This window comes from Melanotaenia boesemani, chromosome 15, assembly GCF_017639745.1.
Source record: "Melanotaenia boesemani isolate fMelBoe1 chromosome 15, fMelBoe1.pri, whole genome shotgun sequence".
Lineage (NCBI taxonomy): Eukaryota > Metazoa > Chordata > Actinopteri > Atheriniformes > Melanotaeniidae > Melanotaenia > Melanotaenia boesemani.
Window position 1 is genome coordinate 30,633,651 of NC_055696.1, and position 26,961 is coordinate 30,660,611.

At 40.7% G+C, this 26,961-nt stretch overlaps 4 protein-coding genes and 1 long non-coding RNA gene across 5 annotated transcripts; 3 read left to right on the forward strand and 2 right to left on the reverse strand.

The window, feature by feature from the left end:
• Nucleotides 1-250: 250 nt before the first annotated feature.
• Nucleotides 251-1,195, forward strand: LOC121653966 (olfactory receptor 52E8-like). Its single transcript, XM_042007775.1, has one exon. The coding sequence runs from the start codon at nt 251-253 to the stop codon at nt 1,193-1,195; it is 945 nt and encodes a 314-aa protein (XP_041863709.1).
• A 3,947-nt stretch (nt 1,196-5,142) lies between these two features.
• LOC121654839 (olfactory receptor 52J3-like) lies at nt 5,143-6,096 on the forward strand. The gene has a single exon (XM_042009178.1). It carries the CDS (start codon nt 5,167-5,169, stop codon nt 6,094-6,096), a length of 930 nt encoding a protein of 309 aa, XP_041865112.1. The 5' UTR covers nt 5,143-5,166.
• Nucleotides 6,097-11,133: 5,037 nt separating this feature from the next.
• or6at1 (odorant receptor, family 6, subfamily AT, member 1) lies at nt 11,134-19,022 on the reverse strand. The gene is made up of 4 exons (XM_042007776.1): nt 18,653-19,022; nt 15,192-15,379; nt 14,450-15,106; nt 11,134-11,298 (listed from the first exon to the last, which is right to left on the reverse strand). The coding sequence occupies exons 1-4, from the start codon at nt 19,020-19,022 to the stop codon at nt 11,134-11,136; spliced, it is 1,380 nt and encodes a 459-aa protein (XP_041863710.1).
• A 368-nt stretch (nt 19,023-19,390) lies between these two features.
• LOC121654847 lies at nt 19,391-19,963 on the reverse strand. The gene is made up of 2 exons (XR_006013022.1): nt 19,778-19,963; nt 19,391-19,701 (listed from the first exon to the last, which is right to left on the reverse strand). It is a non-coding gene; the product is annotated as an uncharacterized LOC121654847 (long non-coding RNA).
• A 4,893-nt stretch (nt 19,964-24,856) lies between these two features.
• Nucleotides 24,857-26,908, forward strand: LOC121654837 (putative gustatory receptor clone PTE03). The gene is made up of 2 exons (XM_042009176.1): nt 24,857-25,729; nt 26,876-26,908. Exons 1-2 carry the CDS (start codon nt 24,857-24,859, stop codon nt 26,906-26,908), a joined length of 906 nt encoding a protein of 301 aa, XP_041865110.1.
• Nucleotides 26,909-26,961: the final 53 nt, after the last annotated feature.

Genomic DNA, 26,961 nt, shown 5'->3' on the forward strand with positions numbered 1-26,961 from the left:
AAAATTTGGATGAAAATTTTGAAAAACTATTTTTTCATGTTAAATGTAAGTCTGGTTCAGAGATTTCTCTTCACTTTGAAAGTTTTGTTTTAATATTGATATAAGATTCACATCTGCTCTTTTTTCCAAGTGCTAGTTCAGACCTGAGCAGCAGTTGCAGCCTCCACCATCATCCTGCAAACATCATCATCTTCAGGGTTTCATGTCATCTTCTTTTATCCACTTTAAGCTCTTTTAAAACTTTTGCACAATGGCAAACGAGACTTTAAATGCAGAAATCCTGCTCCTGGAGGGGTTAAAAGTCACTCCTCAGTCCTCCATGCCTGCCTTCATCCTCCTCCTCATCATCTACATCATCATCATGCTGTCTAATATCAGCCTGATGGTCCTGATCTCCATGGAGAAGAGCCTCCACCAGCCCATGTATCTGCTCTTCTGCAACATGAGCATCAACGATGTGTTTGGGGCCACGACCATCATTCCTCCTCTGCTGAGTGACATCTTCACTCCGGTCTCAGAGCGTTACATTCACTACGTCAGCTGTGTCATCCAGGCTTTCTGCAGCCACATGTTTGCTGGCGTGTGTCACACTGTGCTCATGATAATGGCTTTTGACCGCTACGTGGCCATCTGCAACCCACTGAAATACTCCATGATCATGACCAACAGGATGGTGGTGAAGCTCTCAGTGTTAGCCTGGACAGTCGCTCTGGTCATGGTGCTGATCCTCGTGGGCCTGAGTGTCCGCCTGTTGCGCTGCAGGAATGTCATAGCCAACCCATTCTGCGACAATGCTTCATTATTCAAGCTGTCCTGTGAGAGCGTCCTTATCAACAACATCTACGGCCTTGGCTACACGGTGGTCTTGCTGGGCTCATCCCTCGGTAGCATTACGCTCACCTACCTGAGGATTGCTGTGGTGTGTCTGAGCAACCGGAACAATAAGGTGAACAGCCGTGCCCTGCAAACCTGTGCCACACACCTGGCCTTGTATATCATCATGTTTGTGTCGGGAAGCGTCATGGTCATCCTCCATCGTTTCCCCGACTTATCAGACTACAGGAAGCTAGCTTCCATTTTGTTCCATGTGGTTCCTCCTGCTATGAACGTCTTTATTTACGGACTCCAAATCAAAGCGGTCAGACAAAGAATTCTGGTCGTCTTTATCAAGAATACTAAAGCAGCTGTGAAGTGATGCAAAACAGGTTCAAACTGGTGTGAAAATTAAACTAAATCCTCTCACTATCCTGAAGTTTTGCTTTGTTTTTTCACCATGTCTTAAAGTGAGGTAAATTAGCTTCAGAGGAGGGAGGAAGAAAGACATCAGCAATGATCTCAGAGAAGCAATTGATGCTGCTTATCGATTTATTTAGTGAGTTAAGAAAGCATCAGTATCGGTGATACTAGGCCTTTATTTACTTGGTATCGGATCAATACCAAATCTTATGGTGAACTCTTACTGGAGTCTGTTGGTCTATACAGGGGCGGAGCTAGAGGGGGAAAAAATTGTATTGGCCACCTCTGGAATGTGATTGGACACCCCAGGTACCACCTCAGATGATTGACAGGTTACTGGACCAGGAGGAAAGAAAGATCTTTCCAGACCTGCATGGAACACCAGCATCACTAAACCAGTTTTAAGTCAATAATAAAGTATCCTAAAAAAATCATCCTATTAAAATTTTGACATGTGTTATGTGCACATTTCTAGAAGAAATTTAGTCCCTGTGCAGGTACAACTAATAATGTTAAGTAAGCTATTAACCTGATGTTAGCATAAAGCTAGGTAGCAGTGCTAATCTAGTTCTGTGCTACTACTAGGTTGGTTTTAAGCCAATGTGGGGAAATCAAGTCATATTTAGTTTTCAGTGTGTGTATTTAGGGACTACACATCCACTCAGTTCATCAAGATTTTCACATTGAAGTTGAAAATAAACTTAAAGATGCCCAAAGAGAAGCTCAGTATCCATGTTATTAACTCTGACTAAGCTTCCGCTCCGCTGGAAAGAAGGACCAAAGCTACTTTTCACACTGACTGCTACATGCTGGCAGCAGACTGTCACCTTATTTAGCTGCATGGATTTTATAACATGGAAGTTTTGTTTCACAATGACAGAGCATATTTTAGTGGTTGAGGTTCTTATTAATATCATCTCCTTTTTTCCTGAAAATCCAGTTTTGTTTTCCCCCGAGCGTGCGCTCCTAGGAGAATTAATATTGAATGTGCCTCTTTATTTATTTCTGTAAACAGCTTTAATATCTAACATTGTGTGAAAGGTAATACACAAATGTCTCACATTTCACATCAGTTTCCCATTTTTCTAGATTGTGTGCATACAGCAGGGTCAGAGTTGCATGGAGGTAGGAGCATTTTCCCATCAAGTTTGGTTTTCATAAATCCCAAAAGTTGACTATGATTGGCGTACGCTGGTTTTTGTACCTACACCAGCTTGATAAATGAGGCCCCTGATGAGGACCAGAATAAAGTCCTCAGTCCTATGTCTGCCAGCTTCCTTCCTTGTCATCCTGTGTTTGGATCACTTGTTCGCATCACTAACAAGTTGTTAGGACTGTGCAGCAGCTCGTGCTGAAAAGAGCTTATCGACCAACGGTCCCCAGAAATATTTCTTGTGAGTATTGTGTCCTACATGTGAGAGGTCATTTTTGTTGTGCAGCAGGCAGTAGTCTGTGCTCTTCAACTGGAGATTTTTCCTCAGAGGTGAGCAAGCAGCTGGGCTAAGCTTTAGATACATGCTCAGAGTTAACCTGGAGCGAAGCAATGACAGAGGACAAAGTGTGGAAGATGATCAGATTTCAGGTGAAAATTGTAGGAAATACCTGCTCATGATAAACTTAAAAAAAAGGCTTAGATTCACTCCACCACAGAGCAGATGTTCAACTGTTGAAATAAATTCAACTGAACTGAACATGATGGAAAGTTAACAGATGCAGAAGAGAAAAAGATCTAGAATGAAACAGGAAGTGTAAAATAGCAGCGAGTTGCAGCTCAGACGAAAACACGACTCTGGTTCAGTCCAACATCAAGTGAACAAACGTCATGTCACAGAAAATACTATTGCCCCCAAGTCCATCATGAGAAATGAAGTTTGCATTGTAAAATATGGAAACATACCAGAGTCTGAAGTACAGTACCTGTTGCATCCTCTTCAAATGAAATAGTCTATCCTTTTAAAACATTTTAACTCAAAATTTCTCTGAATTAACCTATTAACATTTATTTATTTATTTATTCATTCATTCATTCATTCATTCATTCATTCATTCATTCATTCATTCATTCATTCATTCATTCATTCATTCATTCATTTATTGGTCCCAGCAGAGAGAAGTTATGAAATAAAGTTCAGATTATTCAAATTAACGTATAAATCGGAGTGGAGTGAGTCAAGAGAACAGAGTTCATATACATCCGGTTACTTGGTGAGGAGGTGATGAAGACACTCAGGGCCAGCAGGCAACATGAGTCTGTGATTCTTTCACAGCTTATAAAAGAGTCTGAAATCCTTCTCTGGTCCAGGAGGATCCTGTCTACAGAGGTAAACCTGATGCTGTGTTTTGGTCTTTGACATTTCTATGATGTGCATGAAGGATTTTAGTTTTAGTGTTAGATGTGACTTTGCAGAACAGGAAGGCTTTATTGTTATTTCATGATGATGACGGTAACATCTGTAACACGGCTTCATCTCACCCTGATAGTTCAGTTCTGTAGTGGCAGGTGTTCATCAGACAGGAATCCGGTTTGTGGTTAACGGCAGACGGAGCTGCAGTGTGTGTAAAAGAGGGCGGCTGTGTGTTGAGGATGTTTTGTGCTTATTTAGCTTCTGGACCGCAGGCTGCTGGGAAGGGACAAATGTTCACCATTTGTCTCTTCCCAGCAGACAGATTTTGTTTTAATCTTTAAAATTGCTCCTGATCAATAGTTCTCCAGTTTTCTGAAAATCTTTTCCATTGTCATTCCTTGTATCTGATTATTTTCAGAGGAACTTAACGCCACAGGTTTAGGTCTGATTTAAACTTTTATGTACTTGTGCTTTATTTTTATTTGGTGTATTATGTTAAACTCTTGATATCTTGTGTTGCAAATTTAGTTGATTTAATTTATTTTTATATAACCAATTTATTCTATTTATTTGTTTACTTTCATTCAGTCTTGTCTATGTATTTACTTTCATATTATTTTGTTTCCTATTTATCTGTACTTGTTAATTGTTATTCATGTATTTTAAATTTAATTCTAGTTTATTTATTTTATTATAGTTTTTTCCAGTTTTTTCTCTCTGTCATTTTTCTTTTTTTTTTTTTCTTTGCTAGATTTTTCCTGTATATTTTATTTTTCTATAATTGTAAATAAATCTGTTGAGGGGTTAATAAGTGGACAGTACATCTGAGCAAGTAAAGCTTATTATGTAATATATTGTATTTAGGAGCAAGTAATTCACAACTTAAATTTATCACGTTAATGAAACACTAAAGGAACATGTGCTTATTAAAAGATATAATAACACAGTAATAAACCATGGTTACACCAAATATAATCATCTGTAATTATTTTTAAAAAGAAAATCTACATGTGGTCATTTTGACTCGTTGCAGCTGAATTTAATTTGTGATTTCAGAAGAAATGTTCACTTTTACACCATTATTATTCTCAGTTTCATTTTAAAATGAATGTTGAATTATTGCAATCCTTGTATTGCAGAAATTACTTTTCTAGTCTGTACTATATTAATAGTAGTTTAATAATAATAATAATAGCTTTAATTAATTATGTGGCACAAGTCATGACTCAGTCAAAGTAGAGAGAATTATTTCCATGTGTCTTAAACTTTTACATTAACATACACGACCAAACACACTTTTTTATTTCTATTTGATTTAATGTGTCTCCAACCTTTTGACTAGTTTAAAAAAAGTCAGAAAGCTTCTCTGAGGGTTCAGTGAAGTTGTTCAGTGCAAACATTCTCCTTAAATCTGGACCTACTGGTTCTGACTCACATCAAGGATTTATGTTTATGTTCGAAGATGTCTCAATAAATCCATGAAATTACTTCCTTCTTTCCAGGAAATCCATGACGATCTGTAAATGTTTTGGTCCAGAATGGACATTGCTGACTTGTTTCTCTGTGATTCTCTGCAGGATCTTGCATGATGGAGAATGAAACCTTTAGTCTGCATATTATTCAGCTGGAGGGGTTGAAGGTCAGCCCTGAGTACTCCATTGCCGTGTTTGTCCTCCTCATTGTCATCTACATCTTCATCATAGTGTCCAACTTCAGCCTTTTAATTCTCATATTCATGGAGAGGAGCCTCCATGAGCCCATGTACCTGCTGTTCTGCAACATGAGCCTTAATGATGTGTTCGGGGCCTCTGTGGTGGTTCCACGTGTTCTTAGAGATGTTCTGACGCCGATGGCGCAGCGCTACATTCATTACCACGAGTGCGTCATTCAGGCGTTCTGTGCTCACTTCCACGGAGGAACCAGCCACACGGTGCTCATGATCATGGCCTTGGACCGCTACATGGCCATTTGCAACCCGCTGCGATACTCCGCCATCATGACCACCAGGATGGTGGTGGGGCTGTCGGTGGCAGCCTGGGCGGTCTCCTTTGTTCTGATTGTGGTGATGATTGTCCTCAACGTCCGTTTGTCCCGCTGCAGGCACGAGATAAGCCATCCGTACTGTGACAATGCCTCCCTCTTCATGCTCTCCTGTGAAAACGTCCTCATTAACCACATCTATGGTCTGGGCAGTGCCATGACCATGATGGCCTGCTCCGTGTGCAGCGTGGCGTTCACCTACGTGAGAATCGCCATGGTGTGTTTGTATAAAAAGAACAAGGCTCTGTTCAGCAAAACACTGCAGACCTGTTCCACCCACCTGGCCGTGTACATCCTGCTCTTAGTGTCTGGGAACATCATCGTTATTCTCCATCGCTTCCCTCACTTATCGGACCACAAGAAGCTGGCAGCCATGTTGTTCCATGTTGTTCCTCCTTCCATGAACTCTGTTATCTACGGTCTGCAAATCAAAGCAGTCAGAGAAAAAATTCTCGTCCTGTTTTCAAAGAAGTGACTAAAATTTCACTCAACTTCAATATGACAGCCAGATCTTTGATGCAAGCAGCTTCCAGATGATTCCTGTGAAAAGCAAACATATATTCCTGAAATACTGGTAGAATATTATAACATTTCTCATCATTAATCATGTTTCCATCGTTCAGTCTTTCATACAAGGTCAGTGTAATTTGTTTTCATATTCATTTCCCACAAAAAAAAAACTAAAGAGACTTTTGTCCTCTGTGGAATGATCAAAATATGTGTAAAAGTCCAGCTTATGATTTCTGCACGTTTCTTGTGTCATCTGATCGGAGCTCCTCTTTTCTACCACTTGTTTAAGAATTTATGAGTTTTACTGGTCTAGAAATAACTACTCCTCTTTCTATCAAAGTATTACAGTATGGAATAAAGAAGAAAAAGGAGAGTTCACTTTACATGCTTCTTCCCTTCTGTAGATCAAGTATATATTTACTATGAAAGAGTCCCAGAAGTATTTTGTGGAATATTTTGTGATTGTTGTGACCTAAAAGGATTTTAGAGGTAACTTGTTAATGCAAAAGTTTTGGTGGTTGTTAGTGGTTTGATTTTTTTTTCTTGTATGAGAACCTGAAATTTCCTTAAAATATTATCTAATATATTTATGATAATAAACTAAATTCATTAGAATACAATCTCTGAAATAAGCCTACTTGTAAGGTTTTTCACCATGGTTCCATTCAGAACTGATGAATGGATCGATACCAAATGATCGATACTACTGTAAAAATACAGTCTATCACAAACTGGAATCCAGTGGAAAGTTATAATATCAGGATCCTTTCTAAATTACACCCAGTAGCCAGGAACTACTTTTTCTTCTGCCTGCAATAGCCATGTATGAAATGGCCCAGCATAGGGGCGCAGCAGCATCTCTCAGCCGTAGCATCCATAGATATGTATAATAAAAGCTATATGTCTCATCACCACTGCTGGCCAATGGCGTCGAATGGCCACAGCTGGTGGCCATCTTACCACAGTGAACTCACACACTCATAACATTGTTTTAATGGTGTATGAACTTTATAAATAACCATAACTTGCTCAATTTTATAGCGATTTTCAAAAGGTTTGGTTTGTTATAAAGGCCATAGGTGTAGCTTAACCATATGATATTAAACTGATAGGTGCAGCGAATATACACACACACAAGGTATGTTAAATCAATATATATATACATATATTTTTTTATTTATTTATTTTTTAATTATTACATATTTAGTTTAAACATGTAATCATTTAAATTATTTTATTATAATAGTAATATTTATATCATCCTAACACATTATAATACTTTATTTGTATTATCTTTCACATAAAAGTGACATTTCTTTGGAAAACAAAATAGGTCAACATTCAAGCATATACATCTAGGAATGCAGCTTGTTGAAATCCCCACCCGCTACAGAGAACTACACTATTGTGGAGATATTCACATGGAGACACACAAACAACCTAAAAAACATGATTTGGCTAAAACCCTTGGACTGTTTTGTTAAGCTTCTGGTGCATGTTGTTTCTCTGTAAGCTAAGTGGAGTCATAATGTTGTGCGGCCTTAGCTTAAAAACACACAACTAATATCAGCAGCATGGTGGTAACTGTCTACGACATACTGTGTGCAGCCAATGTACTCTTCGAGCAAAAACACATCCTTCGACCTGATCCTCTTCCGTACAATGTACAGGACCTCCAGCAGTCTGATGGATGGGCTGTGATTGGCTGGAACTTGCTGATGCTGGCGAATGAGCCGCTCCGCTGCTCTGATGAGTCTTACTGTGTGTTCTAACAGAGAACACAACTATGCTGCACGTTTAAGTCGTTTTTCAAAGACAATAGCTACAATTTCAACATGATCAAGTAGAATTATAGCCACGTTAATAACTTTTGTAAGAAACCAAACCGTTTGAAAATCTCTCAACATTTCAGTGAAATAAGAGTCTTTATGTTTGTGCAGATCACTCACCTTCCCTTAGATACAATAGATCCTGCAAGACAGCAACCCTGTGGCAAGATGGCCACCTTTGTATAGATATCTATGGTAGCATCACATGTGGAGCTGAATAGCAACAACTTTATGTATGATGTGTGCAGAAAGCTCCACCCTGAGCCGCCACCTTATCGTGGTGGAGGAATTCGTGTGTCCGGACAATCCTAGCGGCTATGTTGTCAGGGGCTCATGCCCTTGATAGGGTCGCCCATGGCATACAGGTGTCTAGGGGAGGGACCAGATGAAGTGCGGCTCAAATCACCCCTATGATGATGAGAAAGCAAGGTCCAAGGTTTCACTTGCCCTGACGTGGTTCACCGGGGCCCCCCTCTGGAGCCAGGCCTGGAGGTGGGGCACAGAGGCGAGCGCCTGGTGGCCGGGCCTTTGCCCATGGGGCCGGGTCGGCCTCAGCCTGAAAGGGTGACATGGGCCTCTCCTCCCGTGGGTTCACCACCTGCAGGAGGGGCTAAAGGGGTCAGGTGCATTATGAGCTGGGCGGCTGCCAGAGGTGGGGACCCTGGGGGTCTGATCCTCGGCTGCAAAAGCTAGCTCTAGGGACGTGGAATGTCACCTCTCTGGCGGGGAAGGAGCCTGAGCTGGTGCGCGAGGTAGAGCGGTTCTGGCTAAATATAGCTGGACTCACCTCGATGCACGGCTTGGGCTCTGGAACCACTGTCCTTGAGAGGGGCTGGACCCTCTTCCATTCTGGAGTTGCTCCTGGTGAGAGGCGCCGAGCAGGTGTGGGCATGTTCATTGCCCCCCGACTCTGCACCTGTACGTTGGGGTTTACCCCGGTGGATGAAAGGGTAGCCTCCCTCCGCCTTCGGGTGGGGGGACGGGTCCTGACTGTTGTTTGTGCTTATGCAATAAATAGCAGTTCAGAGTACCCACCCTTTTTGGAGTACTTGGAGAGCACTCCTTCTGGGGACTCCCTCGTTCTGCTGGGGGACTTTAATGCTCATGTGGGCAATGACAGTCAGACCTGGAGGGGCGTGATTGGGAGAACGGCCCCCCTAATCTAAATCCAAGTGGTGTTTTGTTGTTGGACTTCTGTGCTTGTCATGGACTGACACTCGGGTTCTGGACACTCGAGTGAAGAGAGGGGCAGAGCTGTCAACTGATCACCACCTGGTATTGAGTTGGCTCAGATGGTTGGGGAGGATGCCGGTCAGGCCTGGCAGACCCAAGCGTGTTGAGAGGGTCTGCTGGGAATGTCTGGCAGAGTCCCCTGTCAGAAAGAGTTTCAACTCCCATTTCCAGCAGAGCTTCAACCATGTCCCAGATGATGCAGTGATGCAGACTCTGCATCAGTCTGTCGTAGTGAAGAAGGAGCTGAGCCAAAAGGCAAGGCTCTCGATTTACCAGTCGATCTACGTTCCTACCCTCAGTTATGGTCACGAGCTGTGGGTAGTAATTGAAAGAACAAGATCGCGAATACAAGCGGCCAGTTTCCTCCGCAGGGTGGCTGGGCTCTCCCTTAGAGATAGGGTGAGAAGCTTGGTGATCCGGGAGGGGCTCAGAGTCGCTGCTCCTCCGCATCGAAAGGAGCCAGATGAGGTGGCTCGGGCATGTGGTCAGGATGCCTCCTGGACACCTCCCTGGTGAAGTGTTACGGGCACATCCCACCAGAAAGAGGCCCCGGGGAAGACCTAGGACGCGTTGGAAGGACTACATCTCTGGGCTGGCCTGGGAAACCTTCTGGATCCCTCCGGATGAGCTGGTGAATGTGGTCGGGGAGAGGGAAGTCTGGGTTTTCCTGCTTAGGCAGCTGCCCCCGTGACCCGACTGCGGATAAACGGCAGAAAATGGATGGATGGATGGTGTGCAGAAAGACATAGAGGTTTCTATAGCAACACCACACACTTCCTTAAACATCTGAGTTGACCATAACACAGTATATAATTAAATTGTGATGAGGAAGAGGAGGAGAGTAGCAGGACAGGTGCTGCAAGGGTGAGATGCTGCAGGCAGGTACCAACCACTATTCAGAGGGAGAAACGTGGAGCTGTGGACCACTGATGTTACATTTGGGAAGGTGGTTTTCATCTTTTAGATTCAGGTTTGTGTTGATGTTTAAACAGCAGGAGTTCCTCTCGTTCTAAAGACTATTACACCCTGCTTTGTTATGTACAGAATTAAATATGGCTATGAAAGAAGAAAATGCTGCAATAAATATCTGTATGAGTTCAGGTTGGAATGAAATGTGTCCCTGAGATCAGCTTACATCAAACTCAACTGACCTAGATTTAACTAATTAAAAACAATACCCCTAACATAATGTAAATACAGATATAAACTAAGCAGCTGAGATACTGTTCACAGCTAAAACTCACTGGATTTTTCTGCAGTACCACTTTGAGCCAGCAGTTGGGCTGTGTGTCTAATCTGCCCTGGAGCCAAAAAAAGAAGAAGAAACCAGAGCCAGCACTGGCTGCAGCAGATGGACACAGTTAGCAAAGAGAGGACCAGCTGAACTCAGTGACAGCCACAGAAATTAAAACAATCATCTGGCAGGAGAACTTTACCTTCACCACCCTCTCCCGCTTTTCATCCTGTCTGGTAAAGAAAAGGCTTCTCTTCTTAGTGTAAATGGAGCTCCTGTTATAACTAAAACTTTGCTCAACTCCATGATACCGACTTGCTGCAGCATTGCATTAAAACGAAAACACCTCGTCTGGTGAAACTCTGGCCCCTTGTGGTGATCATTTTTCAAAATCAAAGTTGTAAAAGTCAAGTTTAATGGACTTGACAACTTGCACACAGTTGCTCTCATGATCTTTACTAATAAAAACAAGCAACTGCTTTTCATGGGGTGTATTTATTTTATTTTTTAAATCATAATTAAAGGTTTTTGTTGCTTGCTTTTTTATTAGGACTTTCTCTTCCTTTGGCATACATTGCAGCATCAGAAGGTGAAACTATGGACAAATTCATCCAATTTTCTGAAAGTAACAATAACAAGTAAACATATGAGGGAAAAATATAATGACTGTTTACATATACCAGTTTAACCATCCAACGTTTTACAGTCAGGTCACGGTGTTGATGGACTTCACCGCTGAGACGGCTGCAGGTCTGAACCTGCTCAGAGACCTCCTGATGGCCTCTTGCAGCTCTTTGTTCCTCAGACTGTAGATTATTGGGTTCAGGAACGAAATCAGAGTAGTATACAGCACAGCCACAATGATCCGTACCTAAAAAGAAAAAAAAAACAATAATGATCAAAAAATAATAGAAAAAGGAATAAATCAGGTAAAATGACACAGATGTGACAGGTCGAGATAGCAGACATGTTTAGGCTGAATCCAGGCTACACATATGGTTTAGTTACAGCTGTGGCCAGTGTTGTGTGGACCAGGTGTCTCCTGCATGTGGTCCAGATGTCAGTCGTTGGCCTGGACGTGATCTCGGCAAGTATTTTGTGGGCCAGAAGAGTTCCTGATATGTGAAGCCTTGTCCTTGTTGGTCACATGTTGCAGCTACACTGTTACACTTAATCTCAGATTTTTTGCTATCTGGGTAATCTCATCTTTTAATGTTTGTTGTATTTATGTATTTATTTGTTTGGCATCTTTTCCTGGTTTTCAATTTAATAATAATAATTCGTACTAATTTTTAATCTTGACTGGTAAATTTGGCTCTACATAACCCATCTCTAGGTGTACCAGAGAGCAGTTTCACTGCCCAGGGAGCAGTGGGGAGGGTTCAATGTTGTCACTCTGAGCACCTTAACCTCCTGAGACCCGGGAGAAAAAAAGAATTTTGATTTGGATGTTTTTATATATACAAATCAAATATTGGGGTGCTAAAAAACACATTCCAAAGATTATTTTGTTTTTACCTAATTTTGTTTAAATTTCACAACATGTGCACTGTAGTGCACAACAGTACTTTATTGATTGTGAGCAAGAAACATTAACAAAGTTCAAAAGCTGATTGTGAATTTAAAATGTCTAGTAAAATGTTTGTAAAGAGGATATCAATTAATATTTAACATATTTACACAAAAGCTTCGTAGAAAAATGGGTAATGCATTAACTTAGAACTCACTGACTTTTCAATAGCCATGGGCCACTGGTCTTGGAACAACTAATTTCACCAGGCTTTTCTATTTCACAAAAGACCATCTATTTACGATAGATGAGAAAGCACTGGGATTTTTTGGAGACACAGAGACACATCTTGGAGACACATCTTTTAGATGTTCATTTTTGAAAATTAATCCAAATAAAACATTAAAAAAAAAGCATTTCAAATATAAATATCATGCTTAACTTCCTTTCTTCAATAAAATGTGCTTGTTGAGATGCTAGCCATTTTGGAAAGACAGAAAGAGGAAAGTTGGCAAGGCCACACCCCCACACATGAGCTGTCATCTTAAAGCTACAGTTGCCCTCTCTAAGAGACATTAAGACTTAGCAGAGTGGCATGTATACAATGAGAGAGATGAGCAGAAAATAAATGTGTACTACAGTGCACAAAAACGCATTGCTGCTGTGTTTGTTAGACACAAAATAAGAATTAATAAAAATCACTAAGTAATTTTTGGTCTCTGCTGTCATTTTGTTAGTAACGAACCCAGACTTAACTGCCATGCCAGAATAACATCATACAGTGGGTTCTTCTATACAAACCACCCTTTTGAGACTCTTTCCAAGTAGTCATGTGAAAAATCCACCATATTTAAGTTCTAATGTTCTAACCTGTACATTTGAGCCAACAACAGACAAGATATTTTACTATGCTGTTGTTATTTATTAAAAAAAACACTAAAAGTTAGTCAGTGTGTGGAAAACTGCATCCACTCCATGATCCATCAGCTTGTGGAAGCTTCATTAGCAGCATTAAGTTGAGGTAGTGGTTTTCTGTATGACTTTATCAGGTAGCATTCACACCTAATAGTCTGCTAATCACTTAGTCCACTTATGCTGGGTTTACATCAGAAGACTGAAAAGATTAGCAGAAGACTCTAGAAAACTATCAGCTCACACCAGCTCACATCTAAAGACAAATGTTTAGAGTTTGAAGTCTTATCCTAGTCTCAGACTGAGATTTCACAAAGACTGTGAATCATTATTTACAAGATTACAACTAGATTCTTGTAGCATTTTTGTCATGTGTTGGACAGTTGATACGGAACAGGGCTGATCTGCTCACAGCAAAGCAAACAATAAGGAATTACACATCATGTTTGCATCTCCACCAGGTGTTACACCGACTCATCAGAATCTGATTTGGTTAATTTGAAGTGAACTAAGACCTATGTTTTTAGGCAGATAACATCAGTTTGGTTGCGCATTCACGCCTTCCCAAACGAATCAGACTTTCTGAGCAAACAAACAAGGAATCGAATTGGAGTGGTGTGAGTGCAATCTCAGTCTCTCTCATGGTTGCAGAGGAATTCTGCTCCACTCTTCTTTCCAACGTTGCTTTAGATCATCAGTTTGCAGCATCTGAAGATCCTACCACAGCATTTCAGTCAGGCTGAGGTCTGAACTTTGACTGAACCAGGTCAGCCTTGGTTCTGGTGCTGTGTTTGGGTCATTGTCCTGTTGCATGAGACACTTTCAGCCAAGCTTTAGCTGTTGGACAGATGGACTCACATCTGCCTCCTGAGGAGTTCAGTGCCCACTCAATGACTGCAGGTGTCCAGACCATCATCCCTCCACCACTGTGCTGACAGCTACTATGAGGTGTTTAAGGACGAAACATATCCACTGTGGTCTGGTCTGTCCAGAGGACCTTGTTCCAGAAATCTGGTGGTTTGTTCAGATGCAGCTTTGCCAGCCTCAGCCATGCTGCCATGTTTTGTTTTTCTCCTGCAACCCTTCCAATTAAGCCATACTGGTTCAGTCTTTTTCTAACTGGATTGTCATTAACGGTAACATTTAACCTGCTAACTGAGGCCTGGAGAGTCTGAGATGGAGCTTTCGGGTTATTTTTCCTGAGCTTTAACATCCACTCGATGCCTTAAATGTTTTTAACTTGTGAATAATCTCTCTGTAGAATGATGGACACCCGATAGTTTGGAAATGAACTTGTGAACCTTCCCAGGTTGATTGCTGCTTCTCTAAGATCATTGTTGATGTCTTTCCTCCTTTGCATTATGTTAATGTACCTGAATGCTGCAGATCATGATCAGGTAATGATCATTTCATTTTAACTGCAGTTTTGCTGCAGCCTTGAAACTTAAACCTAATCCAACAGGTGGGGAAAATAACTGGTATTTCTTGCATCATGTGGCTATCCAGCTCATTGAGCCTCTGCATATAAACCAGTAAGAGACACGTACCAAGCCAATGGCAAGGCAATGGTAAAATATTATACTAACTAGGAATTTCATACCTCTGGTGACAAGTTTCCCACTCGGTAGGAAATGTATACAAAAGAGGCTGCGATGTAAGAAATGGACACCACAGTCAGGTGGGCGGCACATGTCCCGAAGGCCTTCAGCCTCTGAGAGACACCCATCCTGAATATGGAGACAGCAATCAGGACATAAGAGGTGAGGACTCCTGTGGCCAGCAGCGCCACCAGGGCCATGGAAACCGACACAATGTCATCCACAAAGGTGTCAGTACACGCCAGCCGCCTGACGGATGATGGGTCACACCAGCAGTGTCGGACCACATTTGGACCACAATAATGCTGCCGCGCACCCATCACAGTAGCAGGGAGGCTGCACAATGTCCCGAATCCCCAGGCTCCTAAAACAATGAGCATTTGGACGGGTCGGGTAACAATGGCGGTGTAACGCAGAGGGTTGCAGACAGCCACATAGCGATCATACGCCATCACAGTCAAGATCCCATGGCCAGTAACGCCGAGCTGAATGAAGAACTGCATCTGGAGGAAGCAGCCTGGGATGGAGATGGTTAATCTGTCAAACAGGAAGCCAGACAACGTTTTGGGGATGGTGGTGGTGGCGTAGAATATGTCCACAAACGAAAGGTTACAGAGGAAGAAGAACATGGGGGAGGTGAGCTTTGGATCAGTCAGCGTCTGCATCACAAGAGACAGAAACACCAAGAGTGACATGTTTGTCAGGCAAGACAATGATGGTTAAACTATCGGCTTTGTTTCGCACCACAAAGATGATCATGATGTTCCCACCCAGGATGATGATGTAACCCAGCAACAGGATGACAAAAAGTATCATCCTTTTTTCACCAAGGCTGGCGAGGCCCTGGATAATGAAGAAGGAGACGTCATCAGACTGCCAGCTGCTGTTAACAGAGCTTGATCTGTGATTGGTCAGAAAAGGCAGGCTTGAATCTGGGGAGGAAAAGCAAAGTAGAGCGATTTTAAGGAGGGCACCCTGACATTTTATTGTTATCCTGTCAAGTTTATTAACATGGGAACCAAGGTGAACAGCTGTCTCCCTTATTTTATTGGTGCTATTTTAATCTTGCTTTTGTCCAGTTTTAATCTATATTGTGCAATATGATTCATGATTAAATACCTTCTCTTATCTGCCAGATGCTTGTAATACCATTTAGTTCTTCAAAGTTATAAAAACGTATAAACAGAGTTTTGTTTGTTGACACTGTTATTTACGGTTTTCCAGACACCAAAGAATTCCTAACACTTAAGTTAACAATGACAGTGGAAAAGCAGATTATTAGGTGTGAATGTCCCCTAAATTAAATCCTACAGGTTTATTTACAGAATGTAAACATAATCCAGAAAGTAGAGTAAGATCAGGCACAAAAGTCTCCAATAAAACCAGAAAAAGTCTCTAGATTTGTCGCTGGTCACTTCTTTGAAACAGTCACATTAAAACTAAATAAACATTTTCTAGCATGAATATTAAATGACAACATGCAACACAATTACTCCAGCTGCTTGTTATTTAGTTTTACATTTCAGGTAATTTCTTTTAAATTAGTCAGGATTAATTTACTGTACAGAGGTTTGCACCTTTCACAAATTAAGCAGTCACGAGACGTTTTCATTTTATATGCGTTGATCACTTCTCATGTCTTTAGTTTCCTTCCAGTTTTACCGTCATTTGAAACACACAATAATACTCAGCTTTCTACAGTTAAACCTGATTAAACAGTTAACAGATTAAAAGTTAAACAGATTTTCTCTCCTTCAGTATGAGTAAAACACATCTCCATAACCGGGAAATAATTCACCACATTGCTGTTTTGTCACCGTTGCCTTCATGAACATTCAAAACTGCAGCCTGAATTCCTGCTAAATTGGCTCGTATTTACTTTCACAAACATGTCTGCTATCTGCTCATTCATAAAACCCTGATTAGCAAAACACTGCTGCATCCTTGCTCATTATTTCATTTCCATAAGATCATCCATTCTTGTTGCTGGAAGAGCATTGTTAACCTGCTCATCCCCACCGTCACCGTTCAGTTTTCTGCTGCAGACGACTGGAATCATCTGCAGCAGTGATGAAGACACTTCGTCTAATCATGTCAACAGCCCTGGATTATTGCACCTTCTTTTATGTCATTTTCATAGTTTAAATGTAATAAACTTCCTATTTTACTGGGGATGATAATTGTTTGATGTGTCTTTCTTTACTGGATTTTTTATTTTCTTTGTTTTTGCTGACATCTGCCAGGACATTATCTGGTTAAATAAAGGTTAGGAAAGCTGTCTTTATAGTTTTATAGGTTTTCTGAAGCCTTAAAAAGTATTCCTGAAGATGATTCAAAGAAATTACAAGAACTCTGAAGATGGTGTGGTGAAAATTAGAGTATTATTATAAAGTATTACTGCTATGTATTATATATGCAGAGAAAGTTTACGTTTAGAATCACCTGGTAAAACAACAATCCAGTCTCAATAGAGGCTCTTTGATTGAGCCTACTTTAATTTAATTAAAAGGCTTCAAAATGAAGTTTAATATATTTAAAATTTGTAAAAAGTGTGGTAAACAGCGGATTGTAGTTAAGTTCTTCTAATACATGATGCTCATTTCAGAAAAACATTCTTCCAAAGATAAATAAAATTTTTTTAAACTGTAAATTTGGATTTTAAGTTCCGATATCCAGTTATGTTCTTAATATTAACAATGAACATACCATTTTTACTCATTATTATTTTATCTCACACACCCCATATTCAGAAACACAAAAAGTCAACTAATTTCAATTAAATCCACATTTCATCACACTATGCACATAAATGTACACGTACACAGTCCATCTGGTTTTTCCTGTTTTTTCCTCCCTAATTTTGCTCCTGTTGATCAGTAATTTGTTTTATATATATATATATATTTTATATCACTGTCTATATTCTGTGTTTTATATTTTATACATTTTTAATACTGTTGCGAACAAATGCAATGACATTTTGTTCGGAATACACTATAGCTGAATGACAATAAACTCTGTCTAAGTTTTTAAACAGTTTTACACTCAGCTTTAACTCATGTTAAATATCCTGATAAAAAGAACAGTTTACAGCTAAAACATTACATTTAAAAAAACACTTATATTAAAGTTTTATGCTGCTTCACAGCCCTAACTATATTTAGGTTTCTAAATGTAGCATTTGTCATGAAATTTTAAAAATAAACTGAGAACATTAACTGCTCTCACGTTTTCATGTTCTGTAATATTTAAGTACAAACTCACAGACCTCCTGGGCTTTTAAACATCAGCAGCTCCATCACTTCTCAGCAGAACCAAGCAAATAAGTTTTCTGTCAACAAGTAGAGAAAAACACTGGAGCACATTTAAATCGTACACTATGAAAGTAAAAATATCTGGTTATGGAATACATCCTATCTGAGAGGGTCTCCTCTTACCTGACGATGGAGATTCACTCACGCTGGATGAAGCTCACCTCAGCTTAATATCTTGGCTTTTTAGGAGCAACAAGCCATTTTCTGGTTTTAATAAGAGACCAACAATCTTTAATTACACCAGGTTACATCAGATTATTTTACCAAAAATGTCAGTTGTTCCCATAAAAGCCGAACAACACCACAGGGACTCATTTGAGTTACCTCAGTGGCTTTAAACAGCAAAAACAAAGACAGATAATTATATGTTGTCATGGTAACAAGCATCTCGTTTAACCCTCTCATTAAAGTTTCATTATTTTAATTGCTTGTTTGTGTGTGTGTGTGTGTGTGTGTTCATATTGTTAGGACATAATTCAGTGTAAATCATAATGGTTTTGTCTTCCTAATGAGAGGCACAAAGTAAACTTCCAGAAATTCCAGTTTGAGTTAAGGTTGATGTATTTAGCTGAAGACTTTTCACCATCATGTTTAACAGAACTTTGGGCATGAATTCCTAACAAGAGGAAGACTCACAGGAACCATGTTAAAGTAGTACTATGTCATTAAAAATCTGTGTTCCTGACTCGTTTTGATGGCACAATGACATCTATTATGTACATTCCTGGAGTTGTCATTGCTACGCAACATCCCAGGACTGAGAAACCATGCTACTATTTTTTACACACTTCTATGGAGGCTAGGGGCAGGCTAGAAGACCCAGGCAACCAGCAGCACTACTGGAGCACAAATCCCAGCCACCTCACCACGAAGACAACAACAGGACCACACAGAAGCTGGCAGAGGTAGGCCACAGCCAGATCCCCCCATCGTCAGGCAGGCCGAGATTGACAGCTGACCCTGCAAGGCACCAGCCATCCAGGGCAGGCAGAGCGCAGGGCCCCAAGTACCTGAAAGCCACTTCCTCCCTCCCAAGGCAGAAGGCCTGAACAACACTCAGGAGGACCAGACCCCCACCAGACAACCACTCATTGTGGGCATGGGGGGACACCCATGGGAGACATCCCCAGCAGGGAAAATGACAGCAAACCCCAAATCCAGGCCCCTCCACCACCCCCACCACACTCGGATGCAGCAGACTGGGCACCCCCCAGAGCCAGCGGCGCACCTGGAGTGCAGCCAGCCCAGACACCAGGACCATGGGGCAACCATCTCCCTCAGCCCTCCACCAACCTCAGTGGCACACAGGAAACAGGGTAGAAAACTACCAGTTCACATCTAAAGACAAATGATTAGAGTTTTAAGTCTCAAACTAGTCTCAGACTGAGATTTGACAAAGACTGTGAATCTTTTGGGGTCACTATTTACTAGACTACAACTAGATTCTTTTAGCATTTTTTGTGATATGTTGGACAGTTGATATGGAACAGGGCTGATCTGCCCACAGTAAAGCATCTCCACCAGGTATTACACAGACTCATCAGAATCTGAAGGGATGAATGTGTCACGGCTGGATTCAGCCGTCGGAAGGAGGGAAGCAGGACCCAAATAGCAGACGAGATAATCGTAAATGGCAGAACAGGTTTATTTCACACAAGGGATCTGGATGGTCCGAGCTGGAGAGTGTCCGGGGTTCAGGTTCTCTGGGAGGAGAGGAAAATGGTGAGTGGAGTTCTAAACAACAGAATCCTGTGATGCCAAGCTGGTGAGCGGCTTACTGTATCCAAATGTAAACTGGAATGAAGGAGGAGGTAGGCTGTCATGGCTGGATCCTGAGCTGAAGGGTGGAAGGGCGAGCAGGCAGGTGGCAAGGTTTACAGCTGACGATCGGAGGAGGAGGACTGGAGGTCAGATGACTGGAATGCTGGAGTGTATCAAGGCTGGAGAAGAGGTGAGAAAGCAACGGTAAGAATACTAGACAGGAACAGTATTATTACTGGTAGAGGCCTGATTTACCACAAGAACAGTGAGATAATCTGGCGAGGTCTGGTTGCTCCTGCAGTCCTCATAAAGGGAGGCTTGATGAGGGTTGATGGAAAGCAGCTGCGGAGGAAAGAGCAGACCGGACTCCGCCCCAGGCTGACTGAAACCTGCACAGCCCCACCTAAAGCTCAGGTAGAGAAGGACATGTTGCAGAACCGTGACAGAATGAGTTTTCTATTCTTCTCTCATTTGTTAGATCAATATACTGTAACACATATTTTTGCTTTTCTTAGACTTGTAAATAATTTCTACTGCACTTTCTTGCTGTGATGCATGTTCACCTTATTTTGCCTCTCTGTACTTTATTCTATAACAAGAGCTGCTGTAACAAGTGAATTTCTCCACTGTGAGATAATAAAGTCTAATCTAATCTAATCTAAATCTAATCCACAACAGATGTTTATGTCTTAATAACCATCCGCTCCTCTTTCTGAATGGTCCACCTACAACGTTTCATCATATATATATATGTATATATATATATATATATATATATATATATATATATATATATATTGGTGCTGGGCAACAATTAAAAATTTTAATCGCGATTAATCGCATGACATGCTGCGATTAATCGCATCGTTACATGCAAAATGTCTCTTTCCTTTAAAAAAAAGGCCTACAGCTATAAAAAGAAAATGCAGTAAATTTTGGTTTACAAACACGATATCAGGGGTCTCCAACCTGCAACCCTGGAGCTGCAAGTGTCTCTCTGGACCTTCCACAATGCCCTCTAAATACGTGAAATAAATATTGAAAGTGAAGTAAAATATTTTTTTTAATCTATCTTTCTTGTCATTAGGTTGGAAACCATGGACTTTTTTTTCCTTTCTTTTACATCATTTTCCACAAATATCTACGTTCCTTAGCAGAAAGTCTGTCTATCCTCTTTTTTTTTTTTAAAGGTTTTATGTTTTTCTTTATTTTAAAACCTTAAAAATGGAAATAAAAATGTGGTTCTTCAAAAATAACAAACATCCTATGGTGGCTCTTCATTAAAATATATATTAACTTGCCTCTTTGAAAAGTCTCGTAACATTTGCGTCTCTAAAGTAGTTTTATTTCGCTGGCTGAGGGGAAAATGGCTCTTTGGATTGGAAAGGTTGCAGACCCCTGCACTAAACACATAAACAGGTTTAGCAGTAATTTTTAGATAAAATATTTCTTCATATATACTTACAAAATCACATATTTATGATAAAGAAGGATTAAATGTTCAGGATTTACTAATTAAAAGGTAAAAAATCAGCAGGATGAATTTAAAGCTGTGAAGCTGCTACGTTCTAAACACAGAAGGAACAATATGTGATGAATATCAGCATCAGGTGAACAGAAAGAAAGCAGGATTAGAATCTCACAGCTTCTAGATGGTGAGGAGAGAGAAATATTCACAATATGCACAATAACTTCCATCCATGCACCTTCAGTGTTTCATTATCCAGATTTCTGGCCTATCATTTCTCTAAACTTTAATTTTCACCTCTGCTACCGGGAGTTAAGGGTTAACATCTCGTTCCGGGTGTAGCGTCAGGTCTGTAGATGTAACTATAAACGTGTGGTATCCACAGAAAGTCCAGAATCTCAGCTACCAGCTCAGTAAAACCATTTCTATCACCAACAAACACAGTTAAGACAACAAATTATTTAAAGAACAGCTACACAAAATCCGAAAAATATGTAAACACAAATGATGTCTCCCCGTGTCCACCCCACGGCATGAACACGAACATACGGCTCCTCTACTGAAAGCTCACATCTCACAGATTCCACAGCTGGAAGTTTCATCTCGCTATGACCGAGATTCACCGAACCAGAGGTAGAAGAAGACCCGGTTTATGCTTCACGTTTGTAAAAGTCAGAAAGCATGTCTTACCATTGCTGTCTTGCATAAATTAAAACTGCATTTATTAAATAAAAATAATAATATAAAAGTTTCCCGTCCAAAAATTACGATGTTCTGTCCATCTGCATGTATTTTGACAAAGAGAAACATTGGTTCTTTTTTTTCTTCTTGCTGTTCCAGACAGAAAACATCTCTTTATTTTAATAAACCCGCTCTCTCCCGATCACGTCAGACGCACCGCTGCAGCAGGGAAGGGAGACATGACGCCATGTTTCTGTCATCAAAGCCAGCGGCCAGCAAAAAAAAAAAAAAATTAATGCGCGATTAAACATATTAACGCCGTCAATTAAGAGTTGCGTTAACGCATTAATCGCACGCCCACCACTAATATATATATATATATATATATATATATATATATAAAAAATTTTTGTCCATTTCTGCCTGTGTTCTGACTGTCGGGATTTGGTGCTTTGTCAGAGCTCATCTATTGGTTGTTTTTCGTCACTGCGACTTGTGATAATATCAAACATGTTTGATATTGTCGGAGATCCAAGACTAGGGAAAGACTGACGTTAAACAACCGAGATGACAGGACCGCCCTGTGACTCCAGTAAAACTCCTAAGACTTCCATTTTTAGTCTGCGATCGTGAAAATCATTTGATGTGAGCCCACCATAAGTCTCACAGGGTGCAGCCAACAAGGCCACCTAGATGGCCCCTTCCGCCCCACCTAGCATGATATAGATACCTCCCAACACCCTACGTGTGCCCGTGTGTGAGAGAGGGGGAGAAAAGGGGCCTGGGGATAGTAGTCCAAAGAGAAGCAAACTTCCCTCCAGAAGGTGAGCTGCTAGCAGCAGTAGGTATCCCCGTCCCCCAGGAGGCCCCCCAAGGCAGGACAAGCCAGGATCAGACATTCCCATGACCAGGACGCACAACAGCCAATGACCCACCACCAACCCCAGGAGGTACCAACCCACCACATGCCTAGGGGAGAAGATGAGGTAGAGGAATTAGTGTGGATTGTTGATAAATCATCAGTGCACTGATATAGATGCACTATCTGTCTCCATGTGTCCTAAATATCCCCTACCTTAACTACCACCTTGTCATGCTGAAGGGGTTAGCATGTCCCAGTGATCCTAAAAGCTGCATTGTCAGGAGCTTCATAGCCCTGGGAGGGTCACCAGAGGCAAACAGGTCTTTATGTGAGACAAAGGGCAGCTCAAAAGATCCTGATGATGAATAATTATATTAGACCCAAGTTTCTTTTTCCCAGACTTGGGTCACTGGGACCCCCTCTGGAGCTAGGCCTGGAAGTGAATCATGGAGGTGAATGCCTGATGGCTGGGCCTATGCTCATGTGGCCTGTTCAATGTCACCCCAAAAAGGTGACATCAGCCTTGTTTTGTGTTTTTACCACCAATGGGAGGGGCCTTGGATGCAGTGTGAGCTACGCAGGGGTTGAAGGTGTGAACCCTGTTGGTCTGATGCTTGGCTCCTGAAGCGAAATCTAGTGACGTGGAACCACACTTCTCTGGGGATGAAGGAGCCTGAGCTGGTCTGCATGGTCAAGCGGTTTCAGCTAGATGTAGTTGGACTCAACTCAAGGCACAGCTTGGGCTTTGGAACCAGTGTCCACGAGAAGGGTTGGACTCTCTTCCACACAGGAGTTGCCTCAGGTGAGAGGTGCTGAGGGGGTATAGACATACTTATTTCCCACTTAATTGGTACTGGTATATTGGGATTTACCCCAGTAAATATGAGGGTAGCCTCCCTCTACCTTTGGTGGGGAATGGGTCCTGACAATTGTTTGCGCTTATGCACCAAACTTCATTTTAGAGTACCCGCCCTTTTTGGAGTCCTTGGATGAAATGTTGGAGAGCACTACTACTACTATTACTACCACCAGGGCTTCCCTCTTTCTGCTGGGGGACTTTAATGTTCTAATGAGACCTGGAGGGAAGGTATGCCCCCCTGATCTGGAAACCGAAATGGGGTTTTGTTATTGGGCTTCTGTGCTAATCATGGATTTTCCTAAGTGAAGCCCAGGTTCAAGCATAAGAGTGACCACATGTGCACTTGGTACTAGAACACTGTAGGCCGCAGCTCGACAAGTTGTCAGACTTGAGGTCGCATGTCTTGGACACATGGGTGAAGGGAGGGTTGAAGCTGTCAACTGACCTGTTGGTGAGTAGGCTCAGATGATGGGGTAGGATACTGGTCAGGCATGGCAGGCCCAAACCTGTAGATTCTTCTAGAATGTTTGCTGGGGTCCCCTCTCAGAAACAACTTCAACTCCCACATCCCACACAGAGCTTCAACCTGGTCTGTGTGAGGCAGAGGACACTGACCCGGAGTGGACTGTGTAATAATAACAGTAATGTTATCTTAGCTAATGCTAGATTTTATTAACTCTTCTTTTACATAATAATCTTGTGGTCAGTGATGCAAACAGATCATGAACAGTGAGTCACATACAGTTATAATATGTATTGTAAGTTGTGAAAAAAATGCAAATCATTTACAATAAACCTTCTCATGCTAATGGGTGTGTAGGTAATGCACTTGCTCCTGACCGTATATGTGGGAAAGGACATCAACCGACTGGTAAACTGAGATATCTTACCCACCGCCATTAGAAGGCTGAATGTATATTTTTTATTTTAAAATATAATTTTTCATAGACTAAGCGAGTGTAGCAAATGGATAACTTCACATTTTTACTGGAACTCCCTCTATATACAGGCATTTAGACAGACTGTTCAAGTTAAAATTTTCTATTCTTCCTAATTTAAGACAATGCATGAAGAAAACTGACCCGACTGACTTTGAAAGTTGTTTCCATAACAGTTTCTATGGACACCTGCATGATGTGACATTATTTATGCACCTCCCACATGAATCCCTGACTTTATAAATAAATAACAGAGCTTGTGATCTGTGGCCATCGGTTACTTGGTGTATGATTGATCCATGTAAGAATACAAGGAAAGCTGTAGATTTATTCTTTTTTATAATGAATGAAGTTGGTAAAAAATGTCTTAACTAATCTAAAAATTGTAGATAAACTGTTTTCTGTTGTTAAACTGTATTTCCTTTTTCATTTGCAATGACTAACTGCTTTTATCTGTTACAAATGATGGAAAGACCCTATGTGGAAAATGAGCTTCCACTAACGGTTTCCTTTTTATTTCAGGTTGATGGAGAACTACACCTTCAATAGTTTCATCCTGCAGGTGGAGGGGTTATACGTCAAAGATTCTGCCATGTACCCAGTCTTTTTCCTTCTCCTATTCTTCTACTTGTTTATTATGATAGTCAATGTGGGCATTATCGTCCTGATTTTCATTGATAAAAACCTCCATCAGCCCATGTATCTTTTGTTTTGCAGCATGACATTTAATGACATCCTTGGAAATTCTGTCGTGTTGCCTCATGTGTTGGTAAATATCCTGCTGCCTCCATCTGAACGACTGATCAGTTATATTGAGTGTGTGGTTCAGGCTTTTATTTCTCACATATTTGGGACCACTACCCACACAGTGCTCATGATTATGGCCTTTGACAGGTACGTGGCCATCTGTAATCCTCTGCGTTACGCTGCCATAATGACTAAAGCAATGTTGATCAAGCTGACAGTTTCTGCCTGGGGGACATCACTGGTTTTGGTCGGGATCCTGCTGGGCCTGACCATACGGCTGAACCGATGCAGGACTCTGATTGCAAACCTATACTGTGACAATGCCTCATTGTTTAAGCTATCCTGTGAGAGTGTTGTCATTAATAACATCTATGGTCTGACTTTCACTGCGGTCCTGTTCTCAGCCTCTATCGGCAGCATCGTTATCACTTATACTAAGATCACAATCGTCTGTCTGACCAGTAAAAGCAAATCTTTAAACAAAAAAGCCTTGAAGACCTGCAGCACTCATCTCTTTGTGTTTATGATTATGTTTGTTTGTGGAATGGTCAATATTGTTCTGCATCGCTTCCCTCAGTTTACAAACGAGAGAAAAATATTTGTCATCTTGTTTCACATCATCCCCGGCAGCCTCAACCCCATCATTTATGGGGTTCAGTCAACAGAGATAAAAAAGCTTTTCTCAAAGATGTTCTCATCCACAAAAGTATTTTCAATCTTATGATGGTTATTGAAACATGTCCAAACATAATGTAGAATATACTGACCTCTTTCAATTAAACAACATATGACATAAACATACAGCTTTTATTTGAAATGTTCTTGTGTGGGAATGTAAGGCCATGGCCACAGCTGAGGAGAACATGTGCTACCAGGCTGGCTTAGTGAGGAACATCACCCCCAGGCTTGACGTGCAGTGCCTAACGCAGCATCCAGGGTTTGAGGCATGCTGTCTAAATCCTTGCATGTAAGCAACTAAAGGCAGGAGTATGGATCTCCCCAGGCAAGCAGGCATGAGGATGTTTTCAGCAGAAATTGTTTCTTTCCCAGTATTTATACTTCTGTTTTCTGATATATATATATATGTATATATATATATATATATATATATATATATATATATATATATATATATATATATATATATATATATATATATTATGTTGTATATGTCAACAAGATCTGCATTCAAGGTTTGGCCTGCATGCAGCTGCAGCCAAACACTAAAAACAAACATGTCCTATATATATATATATAAGTCTGTAATTCATGAATTACAGACAATTAGGGACTTCCTGTACAACAGATGTAAATTAAGTGTTAATCCCTAATTCAAACGCAACATTATAGCTGTTAGAATATATATATATATATATATATATATATATATATATATATATATATATATATATATATATATATATATATATATGCATTTGTGCCAAATTAATAATCAAAATAAATTCATGCCATTTGACCTAGCTGGAAATAAAAGCACTCAAGTGCATTCTTTATACTAGGGCTTTCTCAATCCTCAGTAATTTAAGTTATTTATATTCAAATACAGAGAAAAATTACAATGTGTGTGTACTTTGAGAATGAGAGCCATCTGTAGGAATATATATATATATATATATATATATATATATATATATATATAAATATATATGAGATATGAGATATATATGTGAGTGAGTGTGAGCATGAATGGTTGTTTGTCTCTCTGTGTTCGTCCTGCGATAAACTGGCGACCTGTCCAGGGTGTACCCTGCCTCTTGCCTGTTAATTGCTGGGATAGGTTCCAGCTTCCCTGCAACCCTTAATTGGATGAAGCAGTACAAAAAATTAAATTAAAAGAAAAATATTATATACCGTATATGGCAG

Coding starts and splice junctions, on each gene's coding strand:
- LOC121653966 (XM_042007775.1), top strand. CDS start 251: ATGGCAAACGAGACTTTAAATGCAGAAATCCTGCTCCTGGAGGGGTTA.
- LOC121654839 (XM_042009178.1), top strand. CDS start 5,167: ATGATGGAGAATGAAACCTTTAGTCTGCATATTATTCAGCTGGAGGGG.
- or6at1 (XM_042007776.1), bottom strand. CDS start 19,022: ATGGTCCTGGTGTCTGGGCTGGCTGCACTCCAGGTGCGCCGCTGGCTC. Junction 15,380..18,652: donor GCCTACCTCTGCCAGCTTCT/GTGTGGTCCTGT, acceptor TTTCCTCCCCAG/ATTCAAGCCTGCCTTTTCTG. Junction 11,299..14,449: donor TGGGAAACTTGTCACCAGAG/GTATGAAATTCC, acceptor TTTTCTTTTTAG/GTACGGATCATTGTGGCTGT.
- LOC121654837 (XM_042009176.1), top strand. CDS start 24,857: ATGGAGAACTACACCTTCAATAGTTTCATCCTGCAGGTGGAGGGGTTA. Junction 25,730..26,875: donor TCAACCCCATCATTTATGGG/GTTCAGTCAACA, acceptor TTGCTGGGATAG/GTTCCAGCTTCCCTGCAACC.